Genomic DNA, 27039 nt, shown 5'->3' on the forward strand with positions numbered 1-27039 from the left:
GATAGGTACCCAGCACGAGATTCAGACTGATTGGTCTCTTCTTTCACTAAGATTCCTAAGTTTATTACACTGTCATTTAGGGACAGAACATGTACTATGCTTAGCTTTAAAGTCTGCCTATAGCAGTGATGGCGAACCTTTTAGAGACCGAGTGCCCAAACTGCAACCCAAACCCCACTTATTTATCGCAAAGTGCCAACACGGCAATTTACCCTGAATACGGTTGCTAACTCCAGGCTGGGAAATTCCTGGAGATCTGGGGGACAGCGGAGTTTGGGGAGGGAACTGATCTGTGTAGAGCGGCGGTCGGTTGTAATCCCGGGAGATTCCCAGGTCCCAACTGGAGGTTGGCAATCGTGTGTGTGTGTGTTACGTGCCTATGAATCAAAGTCCTCCAAAAAGTCCTATCTTTGGCAATCGTACCAGGGGAGGAATCCCTGCAACGGCGGGAAAGCAAGGCGACGTCGCCATGTTACCTCAGGATCGCCCACTTACTGTAGCCTCGGGGAAGTTGGCCAGGCCGGGCAAGCAGCAGCAGTTCTGGGTGAGAAGCGAGGGCGGAGGTTGCCCCGGTGGGACTCCTCCTCCGAGGGCAGGGCTGGTGCAGGCAGCCGGAGCCAGCTCCAGTCTCGCCGCCGCTTGCACCGTGCGGGACAGACGCTGGCGGCGCAAAGCAGGAGCGGCGTGGCGGCTCCCGCTCAAGGAGAGCCCGGACACGCCGCCAGCCATCCTGGCCAGTCCTGGCGCCTGAGGGGCGGCTGCAGCAAGGTCGCCCTGCACCCCTGAGGGGAGAGAGAGGGAAGCTCGCAGGCACCCCGGCGACGGCGAGAGGACCCGGGGAGCTCATCTTTCTCCCCACCCCTCTCCTCGTGGCTGCCAAAAGAGGGAGAGAGGCTGCCCGGTGCAAGAGCAGGGGCTGCGGGCAGGGGTCGCCACCATGAGGCGGCTTGGGGGATCCCTCACGCCACCTCTCCTGATGCTGCTGCTGGGGCTGCTTTTCTGTGCTGGGGTGATGGCGCGCGTGCGTGCCCCCTCTGGCACGCGTGCCATAGGTTCGCTACCACTGGCCTATAGATTCCAGGGCATTTGTAATGAACAGAGTTGGCAACTCTAATAATACCTGGAGATTTGAGGGTGGAGCCTGGGAGAGTGGGGTTTAGGGAGGGGAAGGGCCTCTGTAGGGTATAATGCCATGCAGCCTACGTTCCAAAGCAGTCATTTCCTCCAGACGAAGTGGAATAAATGTTTTAAATTAATAATAAAGGGCAGCCCATTCCTGAGCCTCTGGAGTCTGGGGACGGCGTGGCCGAGGTGCTGCTGCGGCGCCTCCAAAGCTGTTCCCGGGCTGCCAAAAGGCTTTAAAAAGCCTTTTAAAAGTTTTTTTTTTTGAAAACAGAGAGGTTGGCACAGCAATGTTGTTGTTTTTGACAGCAAAACTGGCAACTCCGTGCCAGTAGAAGTAGATTCATATTCCTCAGAACATATGTTCCAGGAATTAGGAGTATACCCTGTGTAGCAAAGTGTAGCTAGTAGATGGCGAATTATTAGTAGAGAATCTCACTACTAAAAAGCTGCCAGAATTTGGCCAGAAATTGAAGAAGCATGACACGAAATGGGGACTAATACCGGAGTCCCATTTTTCCTGGCTTTTGGATCTATGAAGAATTTCCTGGCTTGTCTGTACTTATGATAAGACTATCTTTATTCTGTACTTATGATAAGACTGTCTTTATTCTCTTGGACTCAAGAAGTATTGTACCATTACTGCATTGACATTGTGATTTGTCTTACCTTTATCACTGATTCCTATTTGGATTAGTTCTACATTGCTTGTATTGTATACATTGCCTTGCATCTTTGCATTGTTCTTATAAATAGTTTAGCAATTATTGTATTGGATATTGCTTGATACTTCTATGTCATATGCAATTAGCGCCTTTTTTCTGTCATACCCACTTGTTGGTATGAGTTTTCTTTTTTGAATACCCACTTGGAGGTTGGCAACCCTAGTCATGAAGTAGTTAATTCTGAGTCACACAGGAAGCACTTTCGAATGCTTGAAAAGCCTTCTGCTGCAAGAGTCAAATTATATTGGCTAGAAAAATATACCATGCTTTACCTAATACCCAATAGCCATGTTTCCTATATTGTTATGCGCAGACTGTATATCTTGCATATGGAAGAGGGTATATCCTTGGCCATTGGGATTAGTACACTGAATGCAATTTCCATGGTGACACACTAATTTCTGTCAGAATCATTTTTACAACTTGTCTGTACAACTGTCGGAGAAAGGAGCTTCAACAGTGAAAAACTGATTATTTGTTCCTTTTAAGATTGCTTGACTTTATTTTCTCCTGAAGCTATTTCCCCAAAATATTATTTTCCTTGTCTGGTCTTCATCCGGGGAAAACTGGCAGCATTTCAGAATAACAACTGAATACAAACATCCTTAAAAAAAAAAACCTAACTCATACCACTGAACAAAAGCAGAAACATACATTACATCAAGAACGCCTGGGGATAACATGGCTGATTCCGTTTTAAAAGAATCTGTGCATTGGTGACAGGAAGTAGGAAAGAATGGGAGATATTCCTTGACCTTTTGGTGGCTTACAGGGTGAATTCCTAAACCTGTTTTTTAAAAGCACCTTGCTTAAAACTTAAAAAACAGTTGGGGAGAGGAGGCAATGGAAACTGTTGCTGGAAGAAACTCTAAGATGAACTTTGGTGGGCATGGAAATGGTGTATGCTGCAGCCTGGAGTGGACTTCAAAGTGACCACTTGATGTTCAATAGAAGAAAACACTAGAAAGTGGCCCTTAGAATAAACAAAGAAATGGAATCTTAGTTTGGGGAAAGGAGGACTTAACCCTTCCATCTTATACCTTTTTCTCAACCTGAAAAAACCTATTAGAGCAAATAAACAGACAATGTATGTTTCCTGTAAATTCTTATCATGGGGCAAATAAAAGCTCTGTAGGCCGTTTCAGGCCAAGAAAATATCCTAAAGAGAAAGGTTAAACACTGAACACCATCCCCCATGTTGAAAGTCCTGATCTCAACTGGCCCCACGTGCCTGTTATTTAAACTAAACTTCTTTTTTGAAAGCACTAAACTCCCAGAGTCAAATGTAGTATAGCCATAAAAATAAACAGAAACTTAATCTGTCCATATTCTATACATTTTCATTTTAAAGAACATCAGCAAACATTTTACATATATTAAACTACGTGAATGCATGAAGCACAAAGCACAAAATCATGCAATTGCAACTGCAAGATAACTAAGTGGGGTCAATGAGAATAAAAGCACATTGTTTTCAGCCGCTAATGAACAAAAGTGTAGTACATTGGAAACATCCAGAAAAGAGATTATATGAAACACCTAAAAATTAATGTGTACCTTTGTTGAAAGTTGTGAAACGGAGGATGAAACTTCATCATGAAGAAATGGATCCTTGCTCTGAAAAAAAAAATGTAGTCAGCTTGAATACTTTCAGAAAGTACATAAAATCCCTGTTATGACTAAGAAGCAGTAAGAATGCTAAATATGTTTTACCAAATTATTTATCATTTATATTTCTCCATTTATTTAGTGAATGTATAATATGCCTTTCTCACTCAGATTCAAAACAGATTGGTACAGTGTTTTAACTTTGTAATACTGGTCAATGATCGCAATAAATTATCTGATCTGATCTGAAACAGATTGCTGGTGGAAAGTGCCATCAAGTCACAGCTGACTTATGGCAACTCTGAGGGGTTATCAATGCAAGAGACGTTCAGAGGTAGTTTGCCATAGCCACTGGGGTGTGCATACTGATATGCTGAACTGAGAAAAAAAGGTGTCATCTAAACAAAGCTGAAAAGCTGAAATCTGAAAAAAAAAAGTCAAATATTTTTGCCTTTTTCAGCTTTCCCCATGCCTCATAGATCCATTTCCTTTAAAAGGGAATACCTCCATGTTAATCAATGGGAAACCTTTGCAGGGTGCTAGCGGGGGGCTGTTTTTCAAGACAGAGGCACCAATTTTTCAGCTTAGCTGCTGGTGCCTCTTCTTACAAGAAACCCCAAGTTTATTTATGTTTTAGTCAAGGGGGCAAATTTTATGGGCACCCATTTGCCCTCCATTTGGGGGCCCATAAAATTGGACCCCCTGACCCAATATCTTTTCCAAACTCAGCGGTTCGTATAAGGAGAGTCACTTGTAGCTACGCTGCAAATTTGGTGCCTCTACCTTGAAAAACAGCCCCTCCCAGAGCCCCACAAAGATTCACCATTGACTAACATGGAGCCCTTGGGGAATCTTTCCAGGGCTCGAGGTGGGGGCAGTTAACGTAGAGGTGCCAAATTTTCAGATTAGCTGCTGGTGCCTCTCCTTATAAGAACCCTCCAAGTTTGGGTGAGGGGATTCAATTTTATGAACACCCATTTTCCCTCCATTTGGGAGACCATAAAATTGGACACACACCCCGTCCCAATCTTCACCAACCTTGGGGATTCTTCTAAGGAGAGTCACCTGCAACTACACTGAAAATTTGGTGCCTCTACCAGAGCCCCAGAAAGATTACCCATAGGGTATAATGAACCAGAAAATTTTCAGATATCTGAAAAAAAACATATTGGTGTGGGGATTCAGCTTTTTTGGATTTTCCAAAAGATTTCGGGTCCATTAAATCTAAATTTAAAAAATAGCAGAAAAAATGGTGCACACCCCTAATTGCTACCTCTGCATAGCAACCCTAGACATCCTTGGTAGTCTCTCATCCAAATACTAAGCAGGGTCGGTTAGACAAGATCCTGGGCCGTCCAGGTCAGGATTCAAAGCAGATTGCACAGTGTAAACTGATGACATTTCATATGAAGAGACATCTAATACACACATTGTAGGTTGGTACAATCAATATGAGGAGACATGTAAAGAACAATGTACTAAAATTACCAGAATATAAGCACAAAATATTAGATGATATGGAGTGTGAATGAAGAAAAATGGCATTACCATCAGTAGAAAATAGTGATGTAGCAAGGCAATATGTGCAGCAAACTATGCAGTGTTATAATCCCCAGTCCCTTTCCTTTTACAGAGCACCATTCTGAACTATTCTGTTATAGTACAGCCCCCAAATAGCTCTCCTTTAAAGAAAAGCTCTCCTGAACAACTCCATTTTACATAGTATGCAGAATGACAGAAGCGTGGGAGCCCTTTGGCACTCCTCAGGTAGCCCATTCCACAAGGTGGGGGCCACATGGACAAAAGCACATGTATGGGTTGTTGTTAATCTTGCTTGTCTGCAGGGTGGCATCTGCAGAAGGCCCTGTACAGATGAGAGGCACTGAAATGGCAGAACATAGGACAAGAGGCGGTCACACAGATATGAGCGTCCAAGGTCATGCAGAGCTTTGTATGTGATAGTTCCTTGAATTCAACCCAGTAGCTCAGGGGTCTGCAAACTGCGGCTCCCGAGCCGCATGCGGCTCTTTCGCCTGTTGAGTGCGGCTCTCCGAACTTGGTTCGGAACCCCTGCTCTTGCTTCCTTTTAGCTTCCTTTATCCCTTTGATGAAAATAAAAAAGACATGTTTACTAAAATACCACAATTGTGGCTGAAACTGAAAGTACTGAACACCATTCAAAACAGGAAGATCTTACAGAGACTCTAAAGGATGCTGAGACTCTGGGTTTGGTGGCTTCCTTAGAACAATATGTTGCTTGGAGCGATCGACCAGAAAAATCTTTCCGTGCACACAAAGGTTCACCACACTGATGGTGAAGTCAAGAGGGAGTTCTCCTGTAGTCTAACACGATCACCTTTCCCCCACATCTTGGAACAGCCTCTCAGCTATGCATGCCTTAGAAACAGGTTACATCAGTCTTTTAAATATACACATCTGATTGCCTGTGGTGGATCAGGGTAGCTTCCAGGCAACCCAGCATGAAATCTGCCACACAGGTCGCAGGATAAAAATTGCAGGATAAAAATTTTATCATTTGATTTTGTAAATTAGATGGGAGTTGATTCTTTTATTCTTTCAGGCTAGCAGTAAACTACAATGACTAATGTAGGAATGCGTGGGTAGGTGAGGGCAAGTTGTGGGGAAGTTACTTTTGTGAGCTGATTTGCAAGAATCTTTAAGTTTCCAAAGAAATGTTCTTATCAATTGAAAAATGCACACTACGCTGTGGAAAATGTATCAAAAAAATTAATTCAGAGGCATCTTATAATTTGGTGGCAATTCACATTCCTCTAGAACATCTATTTATTCTCATAATATAAAAACAGGTATAACTGCAAGAATCAATCCTAGTGCCCATTTCCTCTTGTTATTTTTGGAATAAAATATGAAAGCAGAATAATTGTTCTTAACTTTATTGGATACATAAAGGGAAAAACATAAAAAAGAAGTCTACCACCTCTGCATAATCTACTACCTACAACTTAAATTGGTGGCCTGAGGGATACAATTCAGAACACAGTCATGGCCACCACACTGTTGACAGACTGTGTAGTGGACCCGTCGGGACTACCACTCGATTCTTAACACTTCAGTGAACAGAATCCACAGGCAGATCAAATGTACAATGTGTTCAGAATTCAGTGGCACGGGTAGCATATGATCAGTACCAAGTGGTACAAAAGGTGTATCAAAATGCTATGATGTATTTTATTACACCTGAGTATATCTGTGTAGCAATTCTGCTATAATGTGGTACTTGGACTTCAGAAACAACAGCTCCCTTGCAGCCCTGAAACCCTTTCCCGCCACCAAAAAGTCCAACTTATAATGACAGTTCTTCTTCTGAGAAGAACCTGGAGCTGGCAACCCTAGCCAGGCAAGGCTCCAGTGAGTCCTCCCTCAAAAGCCAAAAGAGGCCTGGAAAGGGCCCTGTCCCCTCCACCTGCCTTTTAGTCCCAGAAACTGAAAATTGGAATGTTGTGGTTGCCTGGCAACAGCTACTGAGGGAACCCTTTTCAGGTTTGTAGAAAGATCTGTCTTGCCTGTTCACAGCTCGAGTCTCTGGATTTAAGAATCCAAAGATTTGGCTGACTTTGCTATTAGAATATAGATTTAACAAAACCTACAACAAAAAGCATCAGAGGAACTACCAAAAAGAACCCTGCCAAAAGACCAATAAAACATACTGGTTTCAGAGGACCAAGTATTGTGTGGCAGCAGCTTATAACCTCATGTCTGGAAACTGCTTCCAGGTTGGAAGCCTGTACCAATAAGCCATGCAGTGAAGCTATACCTCTGCAACTTTGAAATACAGGGAGTACAATCATGTGCTTTAGATGCATGACTAATTCATACAAATACGTCTGCATGTTATAAAGTCCTTTAAACTCCTTCCTTGATTAATCAAAATGCTATGATGTATTTTATTACATTTTAGCATGTCTGTGTAGCAATTCTGCTATAATGTGGTACTTGGACTTCTGAAACAACAGCTCTCTTGCAGCTTGAAATCCTCTCCCGTCACCAAAAAGTCCAACTTATAATGACACAGAAATTTCCGAACCTTCTGGAGCAAGCAGCGATCATGGGACATTCCTGTACCCTATCCCTTCTTTTTCAAACATGTACCAAAGAAATACAAGGAATGGGTGCTCCCTACTTTCCTTTCATTCCTACTGCAAAGCCTCTAACAGAGCCTAAACTATGACTACAAACCAGAGTGCAGAAGAAATGGTTCTAAGATGGTAAAGAGTCTCTCTCTTTAAAAGAGAGAGAGAGAGAGAGATTTCCCATCCTTTTGTGACAACCTCTATATAGTTCCACAGATAGAAGATCAAACAAGTAGCACTCTCCCCAGATGGCAACTGTGAAGAATATCGGTGACTGTAAAATTGTTCTTCCAAATTGCCACAAGAACAGAATCAACAGAAAAAATGTTTTCCAAATATGTGCATCTATGCCCAGGTAGCTGCTTAATAAAGGTCTACTGTCGGAACATTTTGCGAGCAAGCAATAGCTTTCCAGAATGTTCTCACAGTGAGAGTCTTTCACGGCAAAGCAAAAAACCCCAAACATAATACAGATGCCCCCAGCCTTTTTTCAACCCAGTGCAAGGTTCTTTGCTGGCAAAATCTCTCTCATCCATTCCGACTCGGAGGCCAGGTTGAGTGCAGATGCAAGACCTGAGGTGTCAGAAGTACCTGCTTATCCTTTTGTTATGGATAGCTCCAGACTGATCCTGCCTATGGATGCTGACAGGGTCCTTGGGAGTGTGAGGGCCACCACTTGTGCTCTGGACCCATGCCCACCATGGCTTTTAAAATCTTGCCAGAAAAAGGTACTGGAGCCATTAGTGGAAATCAGCAGCTCCTCCCTGATCAAGGGAGCTCTCCCTAGGCTTTTGAAGGAGGCAATTATTAGACCTCAGCTTAAAAAAACCTTCATTAGTTTAGGGATGAGATTACAGGCCAGTCTCCAATTTACCTTTTCTAGGAAAGGTGATAGAGGATGTGGGGGCAGAGCAGCTCCAGGGTTTCCTGAATGACATATCTGCTTCTGACCCATTTCAATTTGGTTTCAGGCCCCGGTTTGGTACTGAGACAGCTTTAATTGCACTGGTGGACAATTTTCATTTAAAGATGGACAGGGGGGCAATCTTCCCTGTTGATACTATTGTACCTCTCAGTGGCCTTTGATACAGTTGGCCATTCCATTCCCATCCACTGACTTGAATATGGAATAGGTATTAAGAAATCCCTTTGGTGGAGCTCTGTGGTTGGGTGTTACCAATATGCATATGACATCCAGCTCTATATTTCATTATCCAAGTCTCCAGATGAACCTTTCCTGGTTCTGAACTGGTACCTAGTGGCTGTGGTCAGGTGGCTAAAGCAGAACCAACTGAAGCTGAATCCAGACACAACAGAGGTAATGCAGATTGGGAAGGCTGATATTCTAGAGGGACTGAATCCACTTGTCCTACATGGAGTAACGTTGGCTTTGTCAGAGCAGGTTAAGAGATTGGGGTGTTCACGGACTGTTTGAAAAGCAGGTTGGCATGGTTTCCCAGAGCACCCGCTAGCATCTGACTCTGACACACCAACTTTCTCACTACCTAAACTCAGCTGATCAGGCCACACTGATCCATGTTTTTGTAACCTTACAGTTGGATTACTGCAACACACTCTATGTGGGCACGCCCTTGTGGACAACCCAGAAACTATAAGTGGTCCAGAATAAGCAGCCTGACTGCTGTCAGGGGCTCATTACTGAGAACAGATGTTGCCCATTTTAAAACAGCTTCATTAGATGTCAGTCTGTTCCCAAGTTCAATTCAAGGTGTTGGTTATAACCTTTAAAGCCCTTCACAACCTGGGTCCCACATATTTGAAAGACCGTCTCCTTCCATATGTTCCTGTGCACCAACTACGGTTATCAGGCAGCAGCCATCTGTTGGCTATCCCAATACTTAGGGTGGGCCATCTGGCACTGACCAGGGCACAGGTTTTTTCCATCATGGCTCCAGCTCTGTGGAATGGCTTCCCTGAAAAGGTGAGAGGGGTCCCCTCCTTGGGGATCTTCAGGAGGTGCTGCAAGCCCTTTCTGTTTGCTAGGGCTTTTGAGAGGGTTTGAATAACAGGCATCTTTTAAGGGGGGATTTGGGGGTTATTATTTTACCTTTGGTTTTAGCAAGGGATGTTTTAACTATTATTGTAAGCCACTTTGAACCAACAGGAAAGGCGGAATAGAAATGTTTTAATAAATAAATGAGAACTCCTTGCATGTGCGTAAAATAAGAGGGATTCTGGCCACATAATGTTAGCAACATGAATGATTTTTTAAAAGTGAACAAAAATTAGATGTAGTGATATTACTATCAACTTCTACCTGAGTAATAAAAATAAATTAAAACTGGGAAGATCTAATGACTTCAATATCAGTTATAGTTAGGTTCATTAAACATTTTAGTTATGTAGCCCAAACATGTTTAGCCAGAATCAAGTCCCACTGTGTTTTTAGAACATCATTCAACAATTTGCACAGGAAAAATGCTTTACATAAAACCAGTGTCTGCATTATACCATAAATATCAAAAATTCAAAATGCCCCACCTGACCTCACCTCTTTCTATCGGTGGGTGCCATGGGGACCCCTGCCATAATATATTTTATTACACTTCAGTCCTAAGCACATCTGTTTAGAAGCATACTACACTGCAGGCAGTGACTTCAATGTCTCTTCAGATCACACTATCTCTGGTAAGCATTTTAAAAGAACAAATTGTTCCTTGGGCAGTTTCCTCCCTCTCTACTGCGAGGGAGGGGAGGATGCAGTGAGAATCAGGTAAAATTGCCTCCTCCTTCTGGTTTCTTTTACAAGCTTTTCTGCAGGATCCAAACCCATATTTTTCCCTTGTAGGTTAAAAAAAAAGCTGCTTGGGGGAGGATTTTTAGCAGAAAAAGACTTGACAAGGGAAAGGTTTAGGAGCCCCTCTCCCACTACTGTTCCACTCTGAATTACTGCACCCCACAGCTGTTTTTCATTCCTTAAAGAAAAGGCTGGAGACTGTTTATATCATAAATATATCTTAGTCAACATGGCCCCATATTTAGAGACTTAAATCCATGGATTGAGGCCATGCTGAGAGAAGAGGGATTTTATTCTGAACTTGGGAGACCCTCTCCCCAGATTTGCAGGAAAAAATCCAAACCTGAAAAATGGGGGGTTGTACAAAAAAACCAAAACAGAGAGCTGTTGTCTGCACTTGCTCGGACAACTATCTCTTGACCATCCCTGTGGGCCAGTGGGCAAGGAGGAATGAGACCCTCAACATTCCCCATCTGCTACCAACCGACATCTTTCTCCTGCTGAGGCAGCACTGATGGATGTGGTGAGTGGGTGGGCGGGCAAACAGGAGAAGGAGCCTCTGTCGTCAGCCCCCCACCATCCCGCATCTGCCACTGACCCACCTGTCTCCCCTCCTGAGGTGGCAACACTGGAGGTGGGCTGGAGGACAAGGAGGAGAGGGAGCCTCTGTGCCCCCTCCCACCATATCCCCTGCATTGCCAGGGGATATGCACTGTAATACTTGCAAGAGTGGCAGCTGCTTCTGCAACATGAACCAGACAGCTGATCGGCTACTGCACGGTGGTGGTGGGGGGCACAGCAATGGGGAGAGGGATTTCTGGGCAGGTGAACACAGGGGCAGACAAGCTAAATCCCCCCATATGTGCACACACAAGTCTTGCAGCCTCCTGTTGTTATAGCTAATTCTCAACACGCCCCCAGCTGCAGAGCCTTAAATCTGGAGACTGCGGCCATGAACAGAGAAAAGTTTTTTTTAAAAAACAGACCTGGGAGACTCCCCAGGTTTGTAGAAAAATGTGAAAAGTTTTTTAAAATTGACGGAGTTAAATCCCCTCAAAGAGTAGTAAAGCTGCTGTGACTGGGGTTGAGGAGAAGGCAAGCAGAGCAGTGTGCAGACAGGAAGGTGGAGAGAAAGTAGATGAGTGAGCAAATGAGTCAGCTAGTGCCACCAGGATTTTCCCTCCCCTACAAATTCCTTGTGGGTTCCTGAGGTGGGGGTGGGGTAGGGTAGAAGCCCAAGCTACCACATGAGCCAGACTAGCAGAGGTGGTGGCAACTGCAGGTGGAAGTGGAGCTGGAGCTATCCTGCTTTCCCACTGCTGGCCACCTTAAGAGCCAGGCAGGCAGAAGCTGCGTTGCTGCAGGCAGGCACTCTGGCAAGCGGCCAGCCTGGTGAGTGAGCGGGCAGGGAAGGATAGGACTCCCCTCTTCTCTTTTTGTGTCTCCTGCTTGTATTTCCTATGTAGCATCTAGTTTAATCCTAAACATGAGACGGAATAAGGAATAGCGACATTAGAATGAGGACACTTTCCAGTGTTCCAAAGGTGTTCTTGCCATAGGGTTGCCAGGCCCCTCTTCGCCACCGGCGGGAGATTTTGGGGTCGGATCCTGAAGAGGGCGGAGTTTGGGGAGGGGAGAGACTTCAGTGCCATAGAGTTCAATTGCCAAAGCGGCCATTTTTCTCCAGGTGGTCTGATCTCTATCGGCTGACGGCCATATTTTGCAGATTGACTTTCCACGCTACCGCTATCTTCTCTCAGGATAAAATCTGTTTTGCTCTTATAAATTTAGCTTCCTAGCCCAAGCCTGTTCAACAGGATATGCCAGCTTCATAGACAAGAGTGGAGATTTTCCATAAAAAACAAAGTGCTGTGATGAAAATTTAACAGAGGCATTTTTTAAATCACCACCTGATTGCTACAACTCAGGTTCTTCCTACTGGAAAGTTCTGCAAGTTGGCAAATATACCAAATCACCAATCAAGGGGCCCAAGAGTGCTCAGATAAGCATGTAAATCTCTTGCACAGAAACTGTCCTATTTATTCCAATGGAGGGAGCAGATTGGCACAAGGCTGGCATCCAGTCAACTAACTGGTGAAATATTAATTGACCACCTATTATTTGACAGTGATCAGTCAACTACTGTTAAATATTCCACAGAGCTAAAAAATGCCAGCATGTGGGTGATGGCTTACATTTTTAATTTAGCAGGGGCTGGAGTGCGGTCTGTTTGCCCTCTAGGCCTGCAGCAGTTAGAAGCCCTAGTAGTAGAGTGAGGAAGAAGAAGAGGCTGTAACTGCAGAGAAAGAGAACTGGCTTTGTGTGTATTTAGCACAACTACCTTTAAAAACAGATTTTTCCCCTTTTTGATTTTCACTACTTTGCTTTGTGTTTTAATTTTTTTTTATATGTGCAGCTATAGGCTGACCCTCATGTTTTCTGGAAATAAGCCAAAAAGAAACACTGTTCCTGTTTATATTGATTTACTTAAAATATTCATGCTGCACCTGTCTGTAATGTGTTCAAAGCAGCTTTCAGTAAAATTAAACAGTAAAACACCATCTATAAAATCACAATCACTAGCATTAAGAGCACAATCAGAAGCAAACAGCCATCGCAGAACAAGCAAACAGCCATCTCTCTCACTCTCTCTCTCTCTCTCTCTCTCTCTCTCTCATGACAATCCTCCTCACTTCACTTAAGATACGCAGGACAGAATCCAATGATGATCTCAGTGTTGTGCCAGGACAATATGGGAGAAAGTGATTTCTACTCTACCTTACTTGACATTGTTAAAAGTTACAGTTATTAATTATTTTAAAAAATTCATGATTTCACAATAATATTTGTTTTTGTAATCATCTTAAGTGTCAAGCTTGTATCTTCTTCTTGATACCAGTTTCCTTCATGTTTATCTTCTAAGGTTCAGTTAGCCATATGCCACAGACAAAAAAAGTTAAATCCTGAATACTGTTTAACACCTACTTCTTGTTTGGTTAAGAGAGGGTATTTCCCCCCTAACATTTTGAGCTACATTCTTCTCTTGATCAACAGGTAACTAATGGTTGCTTTCCACGCAATAGGAAAATCCTGATTAACACCTTGGCAACAACCTTCCAGTTTTGGCAACACGGTAGCAGAGCACTCAACGTGCTTACACAGGAATGTACAAATGTTCTTTTCTTGAGTATTCTGCACACCATAAGGCATTCAATGGATTACTTCAACATGCACACAAGTCTTTTTTGTATATGGATTACACTCTACTTCTACATTTCCTCTGTTTCTTTTGTGGTTAAATAATAAATCAGCCATGTTTGCTCGTTCACTTTAATAGTTCTTACACACACTGAAATATTGTGAATCAAACCACCAAGTCGGGACGTCCAAATTATCTGTACAACTTGTTATATTTAATTGAAAAGCTGTTAAAGGGGGGAGGGGACATTTAAATGTATCTTGGATAGATGATAATAATATGAGAACTCAATTTTTAATATTCGGGAAGTATTCTTAGAAATTTATGTTCAGATTTATAATTGTAATCACCACTGCAAGGTTTTTTTATCTATTCTATTTCATCACAATTCATCATATAACACTGTCTGACATTATTATCATGTTTATCAAGTATTATATAGTGTATCTTATGGTTTATGCTCAGATTTATTATTATGATAAGTATCATTTACTGCTCATTATTATGCCACTATTTACTGCTCATAATTGCTGCTATTATCATATATTGTTTATTATATCATATGTATCTTTTTCTTCTCTTTTCCTTCTTGATGTAATAGTAATTGTCGTTGTGATATGGTTTGTGTTTTTTTCTTTTTTTCCTGTTCTGTTTATGTTAATAAAAATAGCATCTTAAAAAAACAAATTATCTGTACAACATTAATCCAGCTATAGTACAGTGATGGCGAACCTTTTAGAGACCGAGTGCCCAAACTGCAACCCAAAACCCACTTATTTATCGCCAAGTGCCAACACGGCAATTTAACCTGAATACTGAGGTTTTAGTTTAGAAAACACAACTCATACATTAACATCTTTTGTCTGAAAAGAAAAACACAATAACAGAGCTTTTAGTAGGGGGTTTCACTGAAAGGTGGGAAGAGCCGCAAAGCTCGTGCTGTGGCCTGAGCGCTCTGCTCCCCTCCAGCTATGCCACGCTGTGAGCTATGCTCCCCTCCAACCTAGCTCCTCTCCAACTCCACCAAGGGAATCACCTTCACCAGACTCAACAGGCTGCCATCCGCGCTGCACCCTCACACCACATGTGAGCCGCCCGGCATGTCAGCCGTCCTGCCGCATGTGACAGGGGAGGAAGCGCTCCCACTGGGCTGCTGGGCAGAGGGGCGGGTGATGTGAGAAATGCCCTCAGGCACACGTGGAGAGGGAGGGGAGCAGCCTGGCCCCGCGTCCCTCTGGCTTTCTAGTAACAAACTCAGGCAAACTCTGTGCTGGGGCGACGGCGCGCGGCTCTGAGTGCTCCCTGTGGCCACTGCTATAGTAGATTCAGACAATAACTCAACATTCTAAATGGTTTATTCTCTCCTGTTGAACACTCTATCATTCATGTGGTTGTACAATACTGAATACAAATGGAATACATTGTCATTTAAGAATTTCTTGCGTGCTATGATCACAAGTGTATGGCTGGATAAAACTTGAAGATAGTTTCTATTGATATGAAAAGTTTTGCAACTCCATGCTTGCTATGTAATGGTAATATAGGGTGGGTAACTGAAGGGAGAATCAGCCAGTAGCAGGGCAGTACTTAACTCTTCCAGTGCCTAATGATTCTCAACTCCTAACTGCAGGCCCAATCAAAATTGGGCATTTGTGGCATCTTTTAAGTTTGGCCCTTAAGAAGGTACTGAAAGTGTGCAAATCAAAAAGATTAGCCCCACCTAAGTACACTTTTAAGCATTTGGGTTCCATTGATTGCAACAGAATTTAGGTGCAGATAGCTTTTTCTGGGTTGTGTCCCAAATCTTCATTTTTCAGTTCAAACATACTACTCAAAGTCTTGTCTTCTGTTCTGTTCTCTATAAAATATGACATCATTAACCTCATTAGATCTATTTCGCTAAATTATACCTGGAAGCTACTGATTCCCCTCCCTCTTCCTCAGGGTTTCTCTTGAGATTCCTTCATTTAACATAAAAGCTAGTGTCAAAATTGTACAAAAGGCTGTTAAACACATTAATTAATATACCGGAAAAGCTGCATGGCTAACTTATGAAACATTCACTGAACAGACCTAAGTTGCAATTAATAACAAACATGTCTCTGCACTTCTACCACTTAAATTCAATATAAGATCAAAGGAAAACAGGTCAAACAGAAACATCAATAAAATCTAGCTGATTTTGTATTCTTCCTTTCTTTAATTTAAGGATAGGGGAATCAACTTGGCGGCCCATCCTCAACATACAAAATTAAAAGTTTGCTTTGAAGACTGATCTTATTACATTCACTTAAAAATCTTTTCACATGTATATTACAATGTGGTGCATCACAGACAGCTTTAACATATTACTGTACACTAGTTAGGACATTCTCAGCCTCCTGCCTCTTAATATCTATATTATTTTTTTTTGGGGGGGGGACTAATTACACAGGTTGAATAATAAGGAACTGAGATGATTGCTTTTTATGGAAAATAAAGTATGGGGCTGCCATCCTGATGGCTGTAGCACTGCTGTGAATAGAATCACAGAGCCACAGAATCACAGAGTTGGAAGGGGCCATACAGGCCATCTAGTCCAACCCCCTGCTCAGCACAGGAACAGCCTAGAGCATCCCTGACAAGTGTTTGTCCAGCCTCTGCTTAAAGACTGCCAGACTACCACCTCCCTAGGTAGCTGATTCCACTGTCAAACAACTCTTACTGTAAAAAAAATGGTTCCTAATATCCAGCCGGTACCTTTCCGTCTGCAATTTAAACCCATTATTGCAAGACCTTTCCTCTGCTGCCAACAGGAACAGCTCCCTGCTCTAGGTGACAGCCCTTCAAATAAGAGAGCTGTTTGGATTCCACTTACACCAAAAAAGATAAAATATGAGGTTCTTGTGCATGTAGTAGTATGGAAAGTGACTCCACAAAAGCTTTCTTGCCATATGTCTTCCATTAAGAGTTCCACTGCCGTAGTTCTCAGGCACAGAGCACTGCAGACAGCCTGTACACTTTTTGCACTCTCCTGGGAACATCTAACAACTTATTATTTCCCAAAGCTTCCTGCGTGGTACTACTAGTGCTTTTCTAGGAGTAGCCCGAATGCCACAGCCCTAGGAAAGATGCTTCCAGGAGAGGCATAGAAGGTTTTGCCATGAAGTAATGGACTGGCTGTGATAATGCACGTGCCTGCAGCATGGCAGGGACCACGATATTCTGTGGGACAGTTTTACATGTACAGGACCAGTATGTCTGCACCCTTTATCATTGTCTAATGTTTGTTTAATTAAAACAGTACATTCTACATACACGACAAAGCATTAAAAACTCTGAACCAGCACCAAAACCCAGATCGTATCAATATACCACTACCTGATCTCCACCAGGTATGGCAAAGGCGAAACTTTCATGCCCTTCGAACAACAGAAAGTGAATTTATCACATCAGCTTTGTGTGATGAATGTAGGATAGTGCAGTTTCGTACAGAGATCCGACAGCCTCCCAAGGTAAACCTCCGTGTTGCATCCAGCCAGCACTTCTTACACGATCTCACCCAATCCCCTTCCTTTCTGTGGCCTACGTTCCACATGGCTTTTGTCCATACAGGTCCCAGCATAGCCTTTTACACCAGCAGAAAAGTTGGCTGGATCCAACTCTTTGTTTTCAAGTGTTTGTTTTGGTAAGATAAATATTTCTTTTCCATACATGAGGATGAATCCCTACAACTGTCATTATGTTAGAACGATGTGATAAAATCACCTCAGAATGACTTTCAGTACCCTAAAGTACCAGAAGATTTGGCTCTTACCATAAACTTCGGTTGGAAAACTAGGATTAACGTACAGAAGTGAAACTGTACAATCAGCATGACAAAGTAGACCACTATGATGTTACTTTCTGCCCAAAATTCCAAATTTGGGCAGGTGCATGAAAGATACTTCTTCACACATTGTAGAAGATTTCCCATCATGTACCAAAGAGAAGAAACTGAGCATATGATTTGTCTGAAACTGCACTTGGTCAGTAATGAACTAAGATGTACAGGGGACTGAATTTTAGTGCGGTGCGTTTCACTTCATCCTTTACACAAGCTTGACATGGGGGAGATAGCTACATTTGCTGAGGCTTGGAGTATGTGGCACAGAAACAGACTTTAGAACAGGTTTTAGCTAAATAAGCAGACTGAGGATTACCATAACTAGTTTGGAGCAGAACTTGGAACAAAGGTTAAACAAATATAGTTACCAGGTTTTGAGAAGTGACCAGAAATTTAATTTTGTCCAATCACCAAAGGAGCAACAAGATTTTTAAAGCCTGCCCACAACACACAACATCTGGTTGTGTCTTAAACTAGGGGCATCAGCATCATAGATTGAAGTTGCTACAAACACAGACACGCTTGGCCTGCTCCTCTACTTTTGGAACCCACTACACAGGCTGCACAAGAGGATGTAATTTTGTACTATCTGCTCCACTGAAGGAAAATAAGCTGAGCTTCATTCACTACTCAACATAATGATTGACTACCAAGCTCAGCCAAAAACTGTATACTGCTGATTAAGCAAAAGGCAAATTATCCACAAATTTTGGCTGGGCTTTGAAATCAATTGCCATTCGAACGGCCAGTGAGTTTCAGTTTTCTGGCTTTCTGCTTAAAAGAGGGAAATATTCCATTTTATAACCACTGTCTAGCAAGAGGTTTTTAGGTAAGTTAGTCCAGTGTTCCTCCTTGGTCTGGCTGATCTCTGGTCTGATACTAGTTCAAAGTAGCTCTTTCCTGAAACCATCCAGGTATATCTTCTTCCCCCTTTATTGACCATGGGTTGGATCCAACCAGTTTTTTCACTCACTCTTGTCCAATTATGCTTCCAATTAGAGCTCTCATTCCATATGGCTTTGTACACATACATCCCATGAGCCCTAGCATCACCCCTTTTTAATGGTTAAAGGCTCATTATTACAGCACTTTATTACTGGCAAAAGTACTGTTACAGGCTTTGACACATTAGAACATGTGAACTATGGTATTGGTGTTGTACATATGCTGAATTATTCAATATAAAACCTAATTATACATATAAACTGCAAATATATAGCAGAGGTTTAATTTCCTTTTAAAAGGAAGGAGAGCCTGAATATTCTATGCCAGAGGCTTATGCTTCTATTACATTATTAAAGGTTTCAGAAAGTAACCAGCAATACATTCTGGCTTTTTCTATGACCTTTCCCAGCCTTGTTAATGGCTAATGAGAAACAAATTCTTATGAGAAACGAATTCTTATGAGAAACGAATTCTCATGAGAAACGAATTCTCATGAGAAACGAATTCTTGAGTTACAGAACTGAGTGCTTGATTCTCGCTTTTCAATGACTTTAAATGCAGAAATATTATTCATGCCAAGGGTATATGATGCTGACTATGCTGTAATGATGTAATGTAAACAATAATTGTATTTTATGATTTAAACATGAAAACAAGATGCTAGAAATTAATGAATGAGTTCAATCTCAACGTATTTTTCTGGAGATGAGAATGATACTAAAATTGATTATATAGAGTGATCACAAAGCTCAAAACTGATTGTTTATAGTTTAGCAAAATAGCCCGGTGAAAGAGGAAGTCCTTATTTGGTAATACAATGAGAGGCCACTGAGCATATGCAGTAAAAATGAGAATTACTCGATTCTCAAAGTCTCAAATGAGAATTACACGATTCTCAAAGTCAGCCTCTTTGAAGGTGACTGAAACAATATAAATACAGGCAGGGAGAGGGCTAGTACTTCAGACCTCTCTCAGAAGGTCTCAGAAGAGGCAGTTGGTATGTATGGCTTTACAAATACCGTATTTTCCGGCGTACAAGACGACTGGGCGTATAAGACGACCCCCCCATTTTTACAGTTAAAATTTAGAATTAAGATACTTTGAACTAAATCAGACTTCTATAACTGTTCTATTTTAAGTGTTGGATTTTAAAACTGAATAGTATGTAGAACTTGCTTGCTTTACTGTATACATTGTTACTGAATATTAAGACTTTGTAATACTTGCATATACACATATATATACGTAATTACATTGGAGTACATCGATAAAAAGACTTACTTTTTAAGTAAGTAAAGTAGTTGAGTCCTGCTTAGTAGGTGACCATCTAAATAAGATAACATACCACTTCTCAGGAAGGGGTCCATTCTAAGAGCATAGTCACTCAAAGGCACTGACCTGCTTCAGTACAAAAGTGTAAGTTTTAAATCTCATACCATATACCTATATACCATCCACAAAAAAGCTTTGTATAGAAGCGAGTGATTAAAAACTTCAACAGGAATGCCAACACATAAGCCGACTGAAACTAAAGCAAACACTTTTCAAAGTGCTTACAATTGTAATAAATTTACTGTGTTACAAAACAAATATACATTGTCATGTCAGATTGAAGATTCTTGAAACGTCTCCAGCAGCAAGAAGACAAGGCAGAGAACACACTATACATGATTTTTTAAAGATCCTGCTGCTTGTACAAATTAATTTTAATTTTAGTGTAGTCTTTTAACACAGGAGCTAAAAAAAGTCTTTATATAATTTTTTTCATTACACAGGACTGTCATCCAGAAAACTGTATATCAAATTTATTATCTCACTAATCTTCCAGAATCAGTGTCATATTTGCTTCTTTAAGGCTACAATCCTAATTGTGTGTGTGTGTGTGGGGGGGCTCCCTAGGAGCCACCATGACCCCAGGGAATTCCTGGGGCAGACCTGCCTTTAGGCAGCTTCCAAACCCCTTCCGCCCCCAGGAATGCCCCCTCTCACAGTGGCACGGCTATGCCACCTTTTCTGCAGGAATAGCCCCGTTGATTTCAATGGGGATTTTCCTATTTTTTAATATTTTAAATAATTTAATTTTCTGTTCAGTGACCGGGATGCCTCTGAGGAGGCGGTGTGGTTGCGCTACTCCTGGCCGTCATGGATCTACTCCCCCCTTCAGGAATGGTCTGTCCATCTCAGGAGGTCTAAATGATGTGTCACCATCAGCCCAAATGCCTTTAATCAGGGTCAGAGGGCCGAAACATGTTTATAGACTAGAGAGCACATCATCAATTTCATATTAGTTCATGGGCTACACCCAAAAATGCATATATGAATTTCTGAGTGAGATACTCACCCAAGCATGTGGTTGCCCTTTCTTTCAAGCCACATTCACAAAGAAACTTTGCTGAATTTAACAAAACTTACTAGACAACTGTTTTTCTGTTCCTATTGTCAGCAATATTTCATATTTTTTGTACCCAGGTATAGGTATCCAAATCATATCAGCTACAATAGGAGCCCATATAGGAAAACTGCTGCTTTTCTCTTTACAATGCAAAGAACTGAAACCAGGAAACGATAAGCATACACTTCCATGCCTTTTAAGGAGAAAAGCCACAATTTACAAGCCCACATTTTCTAGTCAGGTATTTGTATCCAAGTATACAATGTAGGAGCCCTGTGGCGCAGAGGGATAAGCTGCAGTACTGCAGTCCAAGCTCTGCTCACGACCTGAGTTCGATCCCAAAGGAAGTTGGTTTCAGGTAGCCAGCTCAAGGTTGACTCAGCCTTCCATCCTTCCGAGGTCGGTCAAATGAGTACTCAGCTTGCTGGGGGTAAAGGGAAGATGACTGGGGAAGGCACTGGCAAACCACCCCGTAAACAAAGTCTGCCTAGGAAACGTCAGGATGTGACGTCACCCCATGGGTCAGGAATGACCCGGTGCTTGCACAGGGGACCTTTACCTTTTTATACAATGTAGAATTCAAATCTGCTCTGAGAAGTGAAAAGCCAGAGGAGGAGAAATATTTCTAGGCCAAAGCAGGACAAGACAAATATCATCCTGAGGCACTTTTACATTTTCTTTATACTCAAGAAGAACATACAATTATGTAAACTATGGAAAAGCATCCTGTCACATTTTTAAGCCAGAATTTTCTTTTCAAGCCTTTCTAAATTAATCCCCTTTCTTCCTTAAAATCCATCGCATCTTCTCTCTTTTCTCTACTTGCACCCCCTCTCAATCTTCCTAGTTTTTCTCTCCAGTACAGTATACTCTCTCTTCTCTGTCTGGAACAGATAGCCTATGCTTTTTTCTCTTTCTTTCTCTCTCCACCACGTTCTCTGTTCTCTATCAGTCCAAACCCCTTTTTCTCTTTATATGCCACTCTCCTTTTCACCTCTGAAAAATCAAATTCCTTCTCTGGACCCCAAACTTGATTATCTTCTACAATGTTTTGTCCATCTCATGGGTCTCTTTCTCTCTGCATCAGCAACTGTCAATTCCTCCTTCCTACAAACTTTTATTTTTGTTCTGTTTCTGACTCTCCCTCTCCTGCCCCACCTTTTGAGTTCAGAAGCAGCACACGTTTTCATTCTACTAGCTTATTCATATGAACACATGAAGCTGCCTTATGCTGAATCAGACCCTTGGCCCATCAAAGTCAGTATTGTCTACTCAGATCAGCAGCGTCTCTCCAGGGTCTCAGGCAGAGGTCTTTTACATCACCTACCTGCCTAGTCCCTTTAACTGGAGATGCCAGGGATTGAACCTGGGACCTTCTGCATGCCAAGCAGATGCTCTACCACTGAGCCACAAGCCCTCCCCTATATGTTGAGGGCTAGCTACAAGAGGATGGATAAAAAAGCACCACCTCCATGCACTTTTGAATCCAGCAAGAGAAGGAATGAGAGAAAGAGAGAGTCAAACTGTTTGCAGGCTTTATGCTGTGACAAACTGATTTACAGACCACATTTCCAACATCAAATTGGTCACTTTCAATCCACATCTGTGGCTAGGTCACTACAACTACCCTGGTTCTGTCACCCTTCCCAATCCTTCCAGTAAAAAGGGGGCAATAACACCACTTTTGGTAGACTCACATACTTTACAAACCTCTCTTCAAGACAATACACCGGTAGCTGATAGTGCCCTGACATGGAGAAAGATTGGTCAAACGAGTAGAGATCTAGGGAAGCTCCAAGATGCCAAACAGAAAAAGGAATGTAGCCCAAGGCTGCTCATCTTGTTCCAGGCTTCTGATAACATTTATTAATCAAAAATATAATTCAGCAGACTAAGCGTTCAATCCTAAAATGTGCAGTCATGCAGCCTTAGTCCTTATCATGGAACATACCACCAGTGGGTCTTCTGGGATATCACAAACCATGACACTATGACAGTGCTGCAGTATTTTTTTGTTGGTATTGCATGCAAACATTCTAACACAAATATTTAGAATTGGAGGACCAAGCATCCTTTCAATCATCCTATCAACTGGCTCTCAAGATATCACAATACCATTAACATAGCTCAACTACTGGGAATTCCTGTCAAAACTTACTATCAAATTCAAAAGCCATTTATATCCCAAGGTGAAAATAGGTGGGATGTACTTGGTACAATGGATTGTCTCAACAGAGCACACTAGACTCTGATCCAGTTTTCCTTTGCTGTTACCTACAGCACACTATATATTCACACATCTGTTTTAAATGGAGGTAAAACCTTTCTCTCCCTTGCATAGAGTGCATGGGATCCCAAAAGACCAAGGACTGCTCAATCTATCTAATACAATTTTGCCTGCCTTTACTCCAAGGAGGTCAGAACAACATCCCCTTCTCCATTTTTAGGATCACATTATTTATCTACCTGTGTGGCTTCCAGTTAAATCGATAATTTGAAACTTACATTTAAAATTAAAAGTTACAAGCATAATAGGGCAATAACAGCATTATTGTTCCTCAAGGACCAGGAATCTTTACTTCCTAGGGGGGGAAAGTCTATCTTATGAACAAGGCATGCTTGCTGACTGCATCATTAGAAAGGCTTTTATTCCAGAGTATTGCAAGAAGGCAAATGACAATCCCATATCTTGCCATGAGTGCCTTTGTGGTGCACCACACCAGCTCCAGAGTAAGGGAAATTCATCAATTCTCAGTGGTGATATCAGTTCTTTTATTATTAGTGTATAGGCTTTAGCTATGCAACCCTCCATCTAGTTTTTATAGCATGTGCATTTCAGTTCTGACTTGCAAACCTAGAAATACCTTTACAATATCAGTCACAAGTTCTAGTTCACTAGTGTTATTTAGGAGGCAGGCAAGTATCAATAAAAAATAAAATGTTAGAATTTTAAACTAAACATAAAAAATTTCCAAGAAATGCCTTAGAAGATTGTTTCTTTAACATGTTCTAACTTTCATCAAATAAAAGTTAAGTCTATTTTTCTACTCAATTAGTTTTTTTCAAGGAATAGACCTTTCAAAAAGAATCACATTCAAGAAAATTAATATCTATTTATTTATTTATTTTCAAATTTGTAGCCCACCCTCCTCAGAAAGCCGGCTCAGGGCAGGTAACATCATTTTCAACTACAGAGGCAACCAAATCTACAGTACTGTAACACACAGGAGGACAATGCTTGCTTGAACTCCCTGGAGGTAGGATGGTAATAAAATAAATAATCTCCTATACTATCCTTATCAAGAAATTCATTATGACACTGAATTACTCCATGTGTTAAGATTATTACACTTAGTAGGGTCTATGATGAATAGCCTAAAATAAGGAGGAGCAACTGAGTGAACTAACTCTGCTTAAAGCCTGCTCATGTACTCAGAATATACCTGAACTAGCGAGATAAGGATAAGTGAGAAAAAGAGAACTGAACAATTTGCATAGCAGTCACAAAACTGATTTTACAAGTGTTGGTGCATTTTGGGCCTCCAGAGACACTTTAACAAATAGTGTTTATTTATTTATTTATTTATTGAACTTGTATCCCACCCTCTATCCCAGCCGAAGCCAGGCACAGGGAGGCTAACATCAAGTAAAACACCCTACAAGGGATCTAGAGAAGGGAATACTTTGATCAGCAGTAAAGAGGCACCCTGATCAAGCTTTAATTACATTACCAATTACATGTAAGTTACACGACTAGTTGTTTCAGAATGTGAAGGGGGATGTCCACTGAATCCAGTAAAAGTAATACAGTTCAGATAGATAATATCAACCCTTTACTGCATTCTTTCACGCACAGGTCCCCTTATCTACGTTAGGGCAAGTGTGTGTAGTATCCCTGCTCTTTAAGGTCAACAACCTCCAGGTAGGGCCTGGAACACTTTCAGAATTACAACTGATCTTCAGTTTACAGAGATCAGTTTCCAAGAGGAAATGCAAGAGCGAACACTATTGAGTGTAGGACTAATGGAAGGCCTAGAGTGGCTGCTCTAGGACCTCTGTTTCTGCTATGGTATACCACAGAGACTGTGGCTGGCATTCTCTGATGGCACTTCTGAACACTTAAGAAAACCCTAAAGAGGATTCTAAAGCTTGTTTGTTTTTGTTTTTAGATTGAGCAGGACATAATCAGATAGCAGCCAATTATACCAGCATGAATATTTAGGATCAAAGCGTTAGTATGACATACAGAATACATGCACACAGAAGCCTACAAGTGATATACAGTAGGAGAAAAGTGCTACAAGGTGCAACATTTGAATTTAGGTTGGAGGAAGTGATCTCAAAGGAAAGGGATCTTTGGCTTGGACATAACATCACAAGACATCACATCCTGTGGAGCTCCCCCCTTTCTAAACTCTACCATCCCCAGGCACTGCCCCCCAAATCTCCAGGAATAATTAATAAATAAATCTGGAGCTGACAACCCTATTTATCATTATTATTCATTCTTTTATTGCCTGCTTATGTGTCCTCCCCAAGTATAAAAAGATGCATAAATAGTTAAATCCAGATTCAGATTACATATGTAATTGAAAATAATAATCATCATATTCAAAATAACATTCATAATTAATATAAATTCTACCTTGACCAAGCACCAATCCTGTCTTTAAAAGTTTTAAATACGAGAAGTGTCTTTACAGTTTTCTACTGTTCAACATACTTTTAAGTTTTATATTCAAGTATAACTTTATTTTGATTTTATTGCTTCTTTAACATGACTAAACTTTTGGCTTGGTAATATATTTATAATTAAGCAACAAAAGTTATGCTCCTGGCAATTATTTCACAGAAGTTCCACACACCAATGAAGATTCTTTGAAGTGAACATATTTCAGTTCAGAATGTAAATCAAACAGTCAAACATTCATTAAAGTCATTTCTTTTATTCCTCTTTCATACTCTTCTTTCCAAAACATTGTGGAAGAACAAGATATTCATAAAATATACAAACACAGCATATCATAGTGATAAATTGCAGTAAGCTTCAGTTAATTACAGTATATAGATGTTACATTCACAAATGCCCAAGAATGCTGATTACAGCACTTACGTACTTGATGAATTCCACTAAAAGAGTTGTGGAATATGTGTTATTAAATTTTTTTTTAAAAAGCCTGAGTCAAAACACCAAGTACTTGAATATCAATGACAATTGATGAAATATAAGAAAATTCCCTCTCTAAAGTAGTACTTTGTTTTAATTATGAATTTGACATTTCAACAATCCTCTCCTCTTTCTCCCACTTTTTTTTACATGTTTCACTGAAGTTGTTGCTGCTGTATATTCAGTTGTTCAGTGCAATTAATAAAAAAGACAACGGAGGGAAAGGTGAAGAGACCATAATATTCTGAAACAAAAGATCCTGGTCTGCGGGATCCTAACACTGCTGAATGAGGAGTCCCAGAAAAAAATGGAAAGCAGCTTCCCAGAGGCAATTTCAGAAAGCAGCAGTAGTTCATACCAGTTCCTCCCTGCCACAGATCTCATTATTAAGGCATTCAAGGGGAATGGAAAGTGATTACTCATAATGTCAGATCAGAGACAGAAGCATCAAGATTCTGGCATGGGTAAAGGAGGAGAGACTGTCGTACAAAAGAACGAAAGGTGACAGGCAGCCCCGCTGCAAAGATACTAAAAATACCGCGATGTACAGAGTCAGCACTCTGGAGTCTTTTTTACCTGGGCTGAAAAGGTGGCCGCTGGTGAAGGTGGAGGTGGTGAATCATGCAAATGGCTTTCTTCCTCCTCTGGAGAATTGTCCAGGAGAACTTTGCCGCTCTTGTTGAGTTTCCACATTCTCAGGGGATGCCAAGGTGGAGGGAGGGAAGGAGGGAAGGGGGGGGAGGAAAGGGGAGGAGAAGTGGGTCGGTGGTGCCCCTGTCTTATTTATTCCTGAGAGAGGTGGAGAAGAAGAGGGTAAAATGTGTGTGTGGGGGTGGGGTGGGGTGGAGAACAACTGCTATCCAGACAAAACAGAGCATCAGCAGAGAGACATGGCCCTGGAAAACTGGCAGGCTGATAAAAGTGTGAGGGGGCAGAGCAAAGGCACAACCAATGTGTAGGAAGGAGGAACAGTGGCCACACGCAACCCCACCCCCTCCTCTCAGGCACACACAGCCTCCACACCTAAAAGACTGGGGGGTCGCCACTGTTAAGTCCGCGTGGGAAGGATTCACGAGATCAGAGAACACAGCTTTATTTGATTTCAGCACAGAACTAACGTACACACTGAACGTGCCCTGCTTATAT

At 41.7% G+C, this 27039-nt stretch overlaps 1 protein-coding gene across 2 annotated transcripts in view; it reads right to left on the reverse strand.

Moving 5' to 3' along the window:
- Positions 1-26592, reverse strand: part of TDRP (testis development related protein) — a 38769-nt gene extending 12177 nt beyond the window's left edge. Inside the window, exons 1-2 of one of the 2 annotated variants that reach the window (XM_056856547.1) lie at positions 26470-26592; positions 3405-3464 (exon numbers count right to left, since the gene is read on the reverse strand). In XM_056856547.1, coding sequence (XP_056712525.1) covers positions 3405-3464; positions 26470-26586 — 177 coding nt within the window. In that variant the 5' untranslated portion in view covers positions 26587-26592. The remainder of the gene's footprint in view (positions 1-3404; positions 3465-26469) is intronic. The other variant, XM_056856548.1, reaches the window with a different exon arrangement.
- Between the last annotated feature and the right edge of the window lie 447 nt (positions 26593-27039).

This window comes from Euleptes europaea, chromosome 10 (genome assembly GCF_029931775.1).
Source record: "Euleptes europaea isolate rEulEur1 chromosome 10, rEulEur1.hap1, whole genome shotgun sequence".
NCBI classification, from domain to species: Eukaryota; Metazoa; Chordata; class Lepidosauria; order Squamata; family Sphaerodactylidae; genus Euleptes; species Euleptes europaea.